At 40.0% G+C, this 13078-nt stretch overlaps 1 protein-coding gene across 3 annotated transcripts in view; it reads right to left on the bottom strand.

The window, feature by feature from the left end:
* The window catches only part of pde7a (phosphodiesterase 7A), a 64858-nt gene that overhangs the window by 9006 nt on the left and 42774 nt on the right, over positions 1-13078 (bottom strand). For all 3 annotated transcript variants that reach the window (XM_062021295.1, XM_062021296.1, XM_062021297.1), the window contains 2 exons: positions 8613-8809; positions 8395-8526 (listed from right to left, as the gene is read on the bottom strand). In XM_062021295.1, the coding sequence (XP_061877279.1) occupies positions 8395-8526; positions 8613-8809 (329 nt within the window). The remainder of the gene's footprint in view (positions 1-8394; positions 8527-8612; positions 8810-13078) is intronic.

Raw genomic sequence — 13078 nt, 5'->3', positions numbered from 1 at the left:
CCGCCATCCTAGTCACGGCCCTTGTGTCTCGGGCAAGACACTTCACCCACCTTGCTACCAGTGCCACATACACTGCTGTATGAATATGCAGGACTCTCTTGAAAAACAAATGTTTAATCTCAATGGGACTTTCCTGGGTAAATAAATTATTTTTTAAAAAGTGGCGCTGATTTTTTTTAAGTGATGGAGAAAGTAACCAGTCTTCTTCAGGCTTTGCTACACATCTCGAAATAAAGCCTGGAGTTCTGCCAAGTAAAATCGATGAGCTGTAAGTTTGAGAATGTTTTTTTTCCCTCAGATAGGCTAACCTAGCATGATGTTGCTGTTAAAATGTGAGTATAATGTTAGCATCCTATCTTAACGTTTGCATCTTCCTGTCCCCCACTCCAGAATGTTGCATTTTTTTTTTTGGGTCATGTACGGCATCATACGTTTTGCAGTGTACGTGTAAAACAAAAGTGAAAAAAATGACACAACAGCACTCCTGGAGATCTGATCTACTAAGAGCCGCATTACTAGTGCTAAATGGTGTGTAACTATAAAATTGCATGTAATATTAGTATTGATTGACAACATAACCTATTTTTAGAACACCGATGGTGAGGATACCTCTGGATCCTTTCAGAAAAAAACAACAAACACCAAAACTAATCAATTTAAAAAAAATGTATCAGCCCAATAAGTTATCCTGCAGCTATAAAATTATAAATGGCATTTAAACAACAAAGAGAGCATAGTACCAAGTCAAATTCCTTGTGTGTTAAACATTTTTCGCCGAAAAAACTGATTCGGATGTGTATTTTTATTTCTGACAGTCCGAAATAAGTTTCCATGCACGCGGACTGAGGGTTGTCTCTCCCCTCCTTTCTCACAACTATTTATGGAAGTAAGTATAACAAAGGTTTTTGCAAGCGTGTATCTCAATCTGTGCGCGTGTAATCCAATTCACGTGCACATGTACTAATATGTGTGTATAATCAGATCCGTGTACGTGTGTTTGAAGTTGTCTGTCTGTCTGTCCCTAATCAGAAAGAACCCTTGCTAGGCTGTCTACTTACACGTGACTTTTGCGACAGTTCTGCCGTGTAAGATTTGAGTTCACGCATCCAGATTTGTGAGCGTGTGATACAACTTGTGCGCGCACATTCAGAAGTGCGTGCGTGTAATACAATCTGCAAATGCGTATCTATGATCTGTGAGAAGCAGGAATACTCTATTGGCTGTCTTTTTTTACACGTGACTTTTGCAACACTTCTGCCGCGCAAGATTTGAGCGTGCGCACCCAGATTTATTTATTTCGGTCAATCAGAGTTAATCGAACTACGGCAAGCTGCAAAAACCAAAGTTTATTATTATGAGAAAAATATAGAGTAGTGAATGGGGATTATAATCTTGAGAAATGTAAAGTGCAGCGTGAGAAAGGGTTAAATTGCGTGACTGTCACCTCAAAGCTTGAAGCTTGGCAGAGCAAGTGTTATAGTGTGGCCCATCACTGAATAACATGAGGCGCCAACTAGTGGTGAGTATAAGGAAAGGCAAGGGGGAGTTACGGACAGACAACTCTTTATATACGTTCAAAATGGCTGTACAGATAGAAAACTCTTCCATGGCAGAAGTGTCGCAAAAGTCAGGTGCTTCTCACAGATCACAGATAGGCACGCGCAGATTATATTACACGCATGCACTTCTGAATGGGCGTGCACAAGTTGTATTACACGCTCAGGAATCTGGATGCGCTTGCTCAAATCTTACACGGCACAAGTATTGCAAAAGTCACGTGTAAGTAGACAGCCTAGGGAGGGTTTTTTTCTGACTAGGGACAGACAGACAATTTAAAATACACCTACACGGATGTGATTACACACATTTAAATTGATATACGGTCATACAAATTAGGACAAACGCACGCAAATTGGATTACACGCTCAATGATTGAGATACACGTTTGCAGATAATTTTGCTACAATAATACTTCCATACTACTTGTGCGCAACTGTGCCAGTTTGCACATAGACACCAAACTTGCTAAAATAGAGAAGCATAATAGTGGCCGCAAAACAGCTGCAGGTTTGTTAAATCACATTGCGAGTGCTTAATGGTTATTTTTGCATATCCTCCTTCCATTATATGTTGATACTCAGCATACATTCTGAATATACGCAAAGACCGACACGCTAAATTGATTGAACCCGCTATTTTGCTCATTTAGGAGACGCTATCCTCTGCGCACAAGCATGGTAGATCAGCTTTGCGCGCTATCACGTTTGGACATGTTTTAATACACACATAAATTGAGTAGATCAGGCCCATAGTCGGGAGTCACAGCTAATAAGCAATAATGTTATAGGCGCACAAACGGCGTGTTTCCAGTAGGTCTTACTAAAAGCACATTTCAACTGCCTCAATTTCAGCATCAGGGTGAGATTTTGGAAAACACACCAGCAATCGGAGGGTTGCTGGTTACTGGGGTTCAATCCCCACCTTCTACCATCCTAGTCACGTCCGTTGTGTCCTTGGGCAAGACACTTCACCCTTGCTCCTGATGGCTGATGGTTAGCGCCTTGCATGGCAGCTCCCGCCATCAGTGTGTGAATGTGTGTGTGAATGGGTGAATGTGGAAATACTGTCAAAGCGCTTTGAGTACCTTGAAGGTAGAAAAGCGCTATACAAGTACAACCCATTTATCATTTATCATTTACCAACAGCACTGTGGGACGAGGCATGGAATAAATATAGATTTTGACTGTACAATTATTGTGTGACTAATAATCACTGTTTCACAATTACCACGATAATTATGCATTGATTCATTTCACAACAAAAAAACTAGAGATGTCCGATAATATCGGCCGGCCGATAAATGCTTTAAAATGTAATATCGGAAATTATTGTTATCGGTTTCAAAAAGTAAAATTAATGACTTTTCAAAACGCTGCTGTACAGAGTGGAACATATCCGGTAAAACACGGACGTAGGGAGCAGTACAGAGCAGTTGCGTCTTCCAGTCAACAGCCCCTTCCCTCTCCACTCTCCCCTCTCTCACACACAGGAGTTGCAGCACGACTGCAGCATGAGAGGTTTACTGGCGACACTTGATGACCTCATCAAACCGCCGCGAGCGTAGCATAACAACAACAAGAGTGTGTTGTTGCTAGTGATGTAGCCGTAGCTAACAAGCGAGCTCGCTCGGTGACTGACCAACGACACCATGTCTATGGTTTGGGATTATTTTAAAGTGTGTCTGACGGATAAAAAACTGGCAAATGGCAATGACTGCAAAAAGTTGGTTATGCGAGGAGGAACCAAGACGTCTTCCATTAATACAAGCAATTTGATCTCCCACCTCTTCAAGAATCATAAGGAGATACACGATGAATACAAGCGGAAGATGGATGAAAAGCAAACACCGAAAGCAGCTTGCAGTGAACGGAGGTGCCCTGTCTCAACGCAGCATTTCAGAAGCTCTGGCTGACTGCTAGGCCACTTCAAGCACTCACCACTAGCTTGCAGCACATTTGTGTTACTCATACAGATACAATAGAGCAGGGCAGATTGAGCCCAGTTTATAATTTCCTGTTATACAGTATGCCAGGCAGTCTACTAAAGGAGGACTATGTTATTGTTTACTTTGTTACTCTAGTATACTCTGGACTGAAGCTGTGTGCCTTCATTGTTTTTGTAGCTGTTGTTTTGAGGCATGTTTAAAAAAAATAAAAAATAATGCACTTTGTGAAAGTCAAAGTATAGTATTTCCCATAGTTGTAGTGCAGCGGTGCCCATTACGTCGATTGCGAGCTACCGGTCGATCGCGAAGGATGTGTCAGTCGACCGCCAGCCCGGGATTAAAAAAATAGACCTAAAAATGAGCGATTATAAATCTTCACTATGACGTCACTTTCGTCTCTTGATTGAAATTCAAGGCACCCGAGGATCTTGTGAAATGATGCTGGCTGCTGTCAGCTCAGTGTGAAGGAAAAGAAACTTTTTTATTTCAACCGTACCTCCCGTCAAAAGCCTAAAGACTGACCGCACAGTTCCTGTCTTCACAATAAAAGTGCCGCTCCATCGCGCCTGCGCTAACAAAATAAGAGTCTCGGAAAGCCAGCGCAAACAAGCTACGGAGTTTGCCGCCAATGTATTTCTTGTAAAGTGTATAAAAACGAATATGGAAGCTGGACAAAAAAGATGCCAAAAACCAACCACTTTCATGTAGTATTAGACAGAAAGGAGGAACTTTTTTTCTCCTCCATTTGAAAATGTGGACGTTATCAGCACTGCTGTCTGATTCCAATCAATGCGAGTCATCAGAATAAGGTAATACACCAACTTATATTCTTGTCTTCATGAAAGAAAGGAATCTATATGTTAAACATGCATGTATATTCATTAAAACACCTTTAACATGTGAACAAAAACGGCAAAATAAATAAATAAATTATACATATAATACATATATATATACATATATATATATATGTGTGTGTGTGTGTGTGTGTGTGTGTGTGTGTGTGTATGTGTATATGTATATATGAGGTAGATCACCTCGACTTGGTAATTTAAAAAGTAGCTCGCATGCTGAAAAAGTGTGGGCACCCCTGTTGTAGTGGGTATTAGGATTATCTCAGGGAGAGCATGTCCCAAATTCCAAGATGCTGTTTTGAGGCATGTTAAAAAAAATTATGCACTTTGTGACTTCAACAATAAATATGGCAGTGCCATGTTGGCACTTTTTTCCATAACTTGAGTTGAAGTTGTTCTCTTATTTTGGAAAACCTTGTTACTTTGTTTAATGCATCCAGCGGGGCATCACAACAAAATTAGGCATAATAATGTATTACTTCCACAACTGTACATATCGGTATCGGTTAATATCGGAATCGGTAATTAAGAGTTGGACAATATCGGAATATCGGCAAAAAAGCCATTATCGGACATCTCTAAACATAAAATCACAGACATTCCTTAGAGATTTTGATGGGTTTTTTAAATTATTGTCTGAATTAACAGTAATTCAAAAAGTAACATTGTAATTGTTCATTATAGCAAGTATAGCATCCTAACCATTCTTATAGGTAATTCATTATAGCAAGTATATCATCCTGACCATCCTTATAGATTAGTTAATTATTAAGATTAAAGATTAAAGTACCAATGATTGTCACACACACTAGATGTGGTGAAATTTGTCCTCTGCATTTGACCCATCCCCTTGGGGAGCAGTGGGCAGCAGCGGCGCCGCGCCCGGGAATCATTTTGGTGATTTAACCCCCAACTCCAACCCTTGATGCTGAGTGCCAAGCAGGGAGGGAATCGGGTCCCATTTTTATAGTCTTTGGTATGACTCGGCTGGGATTTGAACTCCAACCTACCGATCTCAGGGCGAACACTCTAACCACTAGGCCACCATAGCAAGTATATCATCCGGACCATCCTTGTAGTTTCTTTATAGATTAGTTCATTATAGCAAGTATAGCATCCTAACCATCCTTATAGATTAGTTCATTATAGCAAGTATATCATCCTGACCATCCTTGTAGTTTCTTTATAGATTAGTTCATTTTAGCAAGTATAGCATCCTAACCATCCTTATAGTTTCCTTATAGATTAGTTCATTATAGCAAGTATATCATCCAAACCATCCTTATAGATTAGTTAATTTTAGCAAGTATAGCATCCTAACCATCCTTATAGATTAGTTCATTATAGCAAGTATAGCATCCTAACCATCCTTATAGATTAGTTCATTATAGCAAGTATAGCATCATAACCATCCTTATAGATTAGTTCATTATAGCAAGTATATCATCCTGACCATCCTTGTAGTTTCTTTATAGATTAGTTCATTATAGCAAGTATAGCATCCTAACCATCCTTATAGATTAGTTCATTATAGCAAGTATATCATCCTGACCATCCTTGTAGTTTCTTTATAGATTAGTTCATTTTAGCAAGTATAGCATCCTAACCATCCTTATAGTTTCCTTATAGATTAGTTCATTATAGCAAGTATATCATCCAAACCATCCTTATAGATTAGTTCATTTTAGCAAGTATAGCATCCTAACCATCCTTATAGATTAGTTCATTATAGCAAGTATAGCATCCTAACCATCCTTATAGATTAGTTCATTATAGCAAGTATAGCATCATAACCATCCTTATAGATTAGTTCATTATAGCAAGTATATCATCCTGACCATCCTTGTAGTTTCCTTATAGATTAGTTCATTATAGCAAGTATATTATCCAAACCATCCTTATAGATTAGTTAATTTTAGCAAGTATAGCATCCTAACCATCCTTATAGATTAGTCCATTACAGCAAGTATATCATCCTAACCATCTTTAAAGATTAGTTTCCTTATAGATTAGTTCATTATAGCAAGTATAGCATCCTAACCATCCTTATAGATTAGTCCATTACAGCAAGTATAGCATCCTAACCATCTTTATAGATTATAGTTTCCTTATAGATTAGTTCATTATAGCAAGTATAGCATCCTAACCATCCTTATAGATTAGTTCATTATAGCAAGTATAGCATCCTAACCATCCTTATAGATTAGTCCATTACAGCAAGTATAGCATCCTAACCATCCTTATTGATTAGTTCATTATAGCAAGTATAGCATCCTAACCATCTTTTCTATACTTGCTTACTAGCATCCTAACCATCCTTATAGTTTAGTTCATTATAGCAAGTATAGAAAGGATGGTTAGGATGCTATACTTGCTATAATGAACTAATCTATAAGGATGGTTAGGATGATATGCTTGCTATAATGAACTAATCTATAAGGATGGTTAGGATGCTATACTTGCTATAATAAACTAATCTATAAGTATGGTTAGGATGCTATACTTGCTATAATGAACTAATCTATAAGGATGGTTAAGGTGATATACTTGCTATAATGTGCTATACTTGCTATATCAAACTAATCTATAAAGATGGTTAGCATACTATACTTGCTATAATGAATGAGATCATTATAGCAAGTATAGCATCCTAACCATCACTGCTATAATGAATGAACTCATTCATTATAGCAAGTATAGCATCCTAACCATCCTTATAGATTAGTTCATTATAGCAAGTATAGAAAGGATGGTTAGGATGATATACTTGCTATAATCAACGAATCTATAAGGATGGTTAGGTTGCTAACAGCATCCTAACCATCATAATGAACTTGTTCATTATACTAAGTATAGCATGATGCTATACTTGCAATAATGAACAAGTTCGTTACGATGGTTAGGATGCTATTAGCATCTTAACCATCATAATGAACTCATTCATTATAGCAAGTATAGCATCCTAACCATCCTTATAGATTAGTTCATTATAGCAAGTATAGAAAGGATGGTTAGGATGATATACTTGCTATAATCAACTAATCTATAAGGATGGTTAGGTTGCTAACAGCATCCTAACCATCATAATGAACTTGTTCATTATACCAAGTATAGCATGATGCTATACTTGCAATAATGAACAAGTTAATTACGATGGTTAGGATGCTATTAGCCTCTTAACCATCATAATGAACTCATTCATTATAGCAAGTATAGCATCCTAACCATCCTTATAGATTAGTTCATTATAGCAACTATAGAAAGGATGGTTAGGATGATATACTTGCTGTATTAATACAAAATAATAAATATAAACAAACAAGTGTTATCATAATAAATAAAATAATTAATTAATAATTGTATTATTAACATAAGACTGAGGTTGGGGGAAAATATTTCTCTAAACCAGTTCTTCTCAAATAATGGGGTGGGCCCCCTAGGAGAGGGGGTGTGGTGCAGTGCTAGGGGCGACACATGTGATCCTGCTTTATCAGTATCTTGCTTCAAACCCCACTTCGAAAAGCTGTGCACTCCAAAATGTGCTCATTGTAGCCATTAATCCTGAATTAATTTGGATTTAAAAAAACCCCGGAACAAATTGTTCTCTTAATTTTTATTTTGTAGGTCAAATTGTTTTATATTTTGTGCTCCTGAGTTAATATTTAATTTGTCAGTATCAAATGGTTTAAGTCTGCCCAAAAATATTGAAAGTTTAAAGGATTTTTTAAAAATTGTATTTTAGGCAAATTAGATTATTTACAATCGCAGCAGAGTGTGTGTGTGTGTGTGTGTGTGTGTGTACATGTGTGTGTGAGGGGGTTCCTTCCTATGGGGGCTTAAAAGAAAATAGAAAATAGTTTGTTTTATTTCTTTTTATGGTTAATAGTAAAGCTGGTTAATTGTTGCATCCCTATGTGGGACCTCTCCAGTTGTTGAAAAACGCGGATATTGGACATTTAAATGAGAAGAGTTAATTTGTAAAGTACATATTTAAGAAACAATATAAACAGAAAAACAATGCAGAGTCATCTTTACCCTGTAGAGTGACGCTAGGTAGTGGTCAGTCTTTATGAGGAAAGGCTGGTTGACACCGGGATGATCCAGGTCATGAGTGGCGGCGGCGAGCAGTCCCAGCAAGATGTCATAGGAGGTCAAAGACTTGGCCAGCTGCATTCAGCAACAACACAACCATTCACTCACTATAAAGGCTAAACATTAATCACGTTGGTTTGATAAGAGTGTGTGAACCTTACCAAGGGCTCGTGCATGTAGCAGTACATGGCCTGCGTGACGTCAGCGGCGTGCACGGCGTTGTGGTAGGGGTTGTTGCTGTGGTAGTCCTCCTGGACCAGGACCAGGAACCGCCACAGTTTGACCATGTCCAGCTGGAAGAGCTCCACCAGGCCGTACTGGTTCAGCAGGTGGAAGGTCAGAGTGATCAGGCTGTTTCCTGCAACACAACATGGGCCAACAACAACATGTTAAACATTTGTGTGTGTGCAGGTCAATTTTTGAACCCTGGAGTGTAAAACACAACCGTTTTTAAAGATAGCAGTTGAATGAATGGAGTCTTTGTTCTTCTGCCATCTTACTTATCTCATCAAGGAAGTTGGCAAAAACTTAATGACAAACATTTTTTTCGTGGTTATGATTTAGAAGAAGTTGTTGCACCAGTAACTTCTAGAGGACAAACACACAATTAAAAGGACTACTGAAATGAATTTTTTTTATTTAAACGGGAATAGCAGATCCATTCTATGTGTCATACTTGATCATTTCGCGATATTGCCATATTTTTGCTGAAAGGATTTAGTAGAGAAAATCGACGATAAAGTTCGCAACTTTTGCTCGCTGATAAAAAAAAAAACCTTGCCCCTACCGGAAGTAGCGTGACGTCACAAGCGGTAGTGCTGCTCACAATTCCCCGTTGTTTACAATGGAGCGAGAGATATTCGGAGCGAGAAAGCGACGATTACCCCATAAATTTGAGCGAGGATGAAAGATTTGTGGATGAGGAACGTTAGAGTGACGGACTAGAATGCAGTTCAAGAGATATCTTTTTTCGCTCTGACCGTAACTTAGGTACAAGCTGGCTCATTGGAATCCACACTCTCTCCTTTTTCTATTGTGGATCACGGATTTGTATTTTAAACCACCTCGCATACTATATCCTCTTGAAAATGAGAGTCGAGAAGGCGAAATGGACATTCACAGTGACTTTTATCTCCACGACAATACATCGACGAAGCTCTTCAGCATGAGCTAACGTGATAGCATCGGTCTCAAATGCAGATAGAAACAAAATAAATAAATCCCTGACTGGAAGGATAGACAGAAGATCAACAATACTACTATCAGGAGACACCGAAAATACATGTAAATACACGGTTAATGCTGTGCCGCCTGTCGAAGCCTGGCAATGATGTTGCTAACGACGCTAACTTAGCATCGGGACCTCGTCAGAGCTATGATAAAAACATTAGCGCTCCACCTACGCCAGCCAGCCCTCATCTGCTCATCAACACCCGTGCTCACCTGCGTTCCAGCGATCGACGATGCGGTCGGCGGCCCGGAGACGTAGGAAGTCAAGGTGAGGTCGCCGGCACTAGCGTCTGCTATCCAACAAAGTCCTCCTTGTTGTGTTGCTACAGCCAGCCGCTAATACACCGATTCCACCTACAACGTTCTTCTTTGCAGCCTCCATTGTTCATTAAACAAATTGCAAAAGATTCACCAACAGATGTCCAGAATACTGTGGAATTTTGTCGAAGAAAAAAGAGCTCTGTGTATTGTGTCCAAACACTTCCGTGGACCTCGCGACGTCACGCGCATAAGTCATCCTCCAAAAGCGTTTTGAACCAGAAGTTCCCCGGGAAATTTAAAATTGCACTTTATAAGTTAACCCGGCCGTATTGGCATGTGTTGCAATATTAAAATTTCATCATTGATATATAAACTATCAGACTGCGTGGTCGGTAGTAGTAGGTTTCAGTAGGCCTTTAAAGGCGTGGTCGGTAGTAGTGGGTTTCAGTAGGCCTTTAAAGGCGTGGTCGGTAGTAGTGGGTTTCAGTAGGCGTTTCAGTAACTATCAGGAGACACCGAAAATACATGTAAATACACGGTTAATGCTGTGCCGCCTGTCGAAGCCTGGCAATGATGTTGCTAACGACGCTAACTTAGCATCGGGACCTCGTCAGAGCTATGATAAAAACATTAGCGCTCCACCTACGCCAGCCAGCCCTCATCTGCTCATCAACACCCGTGCTCACCTGCGTTCCAGCGATCGACGATGCGGTCGGCGGCCCGGAGACGTAGGAAGTCAAGGTGAGGTCGCCGGCACTAGCGTCTGCTATCCAACAAAGTCCTCCTTGTTGTGTTGCTACAGCCAGCCGCTAATACACCGATTCCACCTACAACGTTCTTCTTTGCAGCCTCCATTGTTCATTAAACAAATTGCAAAAGATTCACCAACAGATGTCCAGAATACTGTGGAATTTTGTCGAAGAAAAAAGAGCTCTGTGTATTGTGTCCAAACACTTCCGTGGACCTCGCGACGTCACGCGCATAAGTCATCCTCCAAAAGCGTTTTGAACCAGAAGTTCCCCGGGAAATTTAAAATTGCACTTTATAAGTTAACCCGGCCGTATTGGCATGTGTTGCAATATTAAAATTTCATCATTGATATATAAACTATCAGACTGCGTGGTCGGTAGTAGTAGGTTTCAGTAGGCCTTTAAAGGCGTGGTCGGTAGTAGTGGGTTTCAGTAGGCCTTTAAAGGCCTACTGAAACCCACTACTACCGACCACGCAGTCTGATAGTTTATATATCAATGATGAAATCTTAACATTGCAACACATGCCAATACGGCCGGGTTAACTTATAAAGTGCAATTTTAAATTTCCCGCTAAACTTCCGGTTGAAAACGTCTATGTTTGATGACGTATGCGCATGACGTCAATAGTTAAACGGAAGTATTCGGACACCATTGAATCCAATACAAAAAAGCTTTGTTTTCATCTCAAAATTCCACAGTATTCTGGACATCTGTGTTGGTGAATCTTTTGCAATTTGTTTAATGAACAATGAAGACTGCAAAGAAGAAAGTTGTAGGTGGGATCGGTGTATTAGCGGCTGGCTGTAACAACACAACCAGGAGGACTTTGACTTGGATAGCAGACGCGCTATCCGACGCTAGCCGCCGACCGCACGGATGATCGGGTGAAGTCCTTCGTCCTTCCGTCAATCGCTGGAACGCAGGTGAGCACGGGTGTTGATGAGCAGATGAGGGCTGGCTGGCGTAGGTGGAGCGCTAATGTTTTTATCATAGCTCTGTGAGGTCCCGTTGCTAAATTAGCTTCAATGGCGTCGTTAGCAACAGCATTGTTAAGCTTCGCCAAGCTGGAAAGCATTAACCGTGTATTTACAGGTCCATGGTTTAATAGTATTGTTGATTTTCTGTCCATCCTTCCAGTCAGGGGTTTATTTCTTTTGTTTCTATCTGCATTTAGCACGATGCTATCACGTTAGCTCCGTAGCTAAAGTGCTTCACCGATGTATTGTCGTGGAGATAAAAGTCACTGTGAATGTCCATTTCGCGTTCTCGACTCTCATTTTCAAGGATATAGTATCCGAGGTGGTTTAAAATACAAATCCGTGATCCACAATAGAAAAAGGAGAGAGTGTGGAATCCAATGAGCCAACTTGTACCTAAGTTACGGTCAGAGCGAAAAAAGATGCGCCCTGCACTGCACTCTAGTCCTTACCCCCTAATGGGGTAATCGTCGCTTTCTCGGTCCAAATCGCTCTCGCTGCTGGTGTAAACAATGGGGAAATGTGAGGAGCCTTTCAACCTGTGACGTCACGCTACTTCCGGTACAGGCAAGGCTTTTTTTATCAGCGACCAAAAGTTGCAAACTTTATCGTCGATGTTCTCTACTAAATCCTTTCAGCAAAAATATGGCAATATCGCGAAATGATCAAGTATGACCCATAGAATGGATCTGCTATCCCCGTTTAAATAAAAAAAGTTTATTTCAGTAGGCCTTTAAACACACATGCATTGTAGCTTCTATTGTAAACTGTGTGTGTAGCAGCCAATAGGTGGCACCATCAGGATACGGTCTTCAGAGTGGTGTATAAAGAGAGTATGGCCAACTGAGCAACAGGCGCCATGACTGCTACCAAGGACGTGTGCGGCTGTGCCCAGCAGGATGCATGCAATTGTTGTCGTTTTGACATGAATTTTTCTGAAAAAATAAACCAAAATAATACGTGCATTTATAGTTCTAAACATACTCCAACTCATTAACTTACAATAAAACCTGCTTTTATTTCGTGAAACTATAACTTTGTGGCCGTATTTGACGCACTCTGCTGCTACATTCCTGCAGTGTTTTATGACCAGCAGGCACTTTAACGTGCACCCAACGGTGCAATAAATACACAGAACAACCAAAAAAAATAACTTAACCTCATTTTGACAAATCTTCATTAGCTTTGGACCAACAATCACAGAGAAATAGTGACTTTAGTGTGAAGTATGTCAACTGTGGTGGCTGCCTCCAATGTATTTGTAATCACTGTATGTGTCACTCATTGTGTATTATTCTAACTGATCTTTTTGTGACATGTGAACAAGTGTACTTTTGTACTTATTTCCCCATATTTCTGCACAATAACTCAGATATGGCAACACTGGCGAGCAGGAGAGAGTATGGA

Source organism: Entelurus aequoreus, linkage group LG15 (assembly GCF_033978785.1).
Source record: "Entelurus aequoreus isolate RoL-2023_Sb linkage group LG15, RoL_Eaeq_v1.1, whole genome shotgun sequence".
Lineage (NCBI taxonomy): Eukaryota > Metazoa > Chordata > Actinopteri > Syngnathiformes > Syngnathidae > Entelurus > Entelurus aequoreus.
The sequence above is the reverse complement of the archived record's forward strand: the minus strand, read 5'-3'. Positions and strand labels throughout refer to the sequence as shown.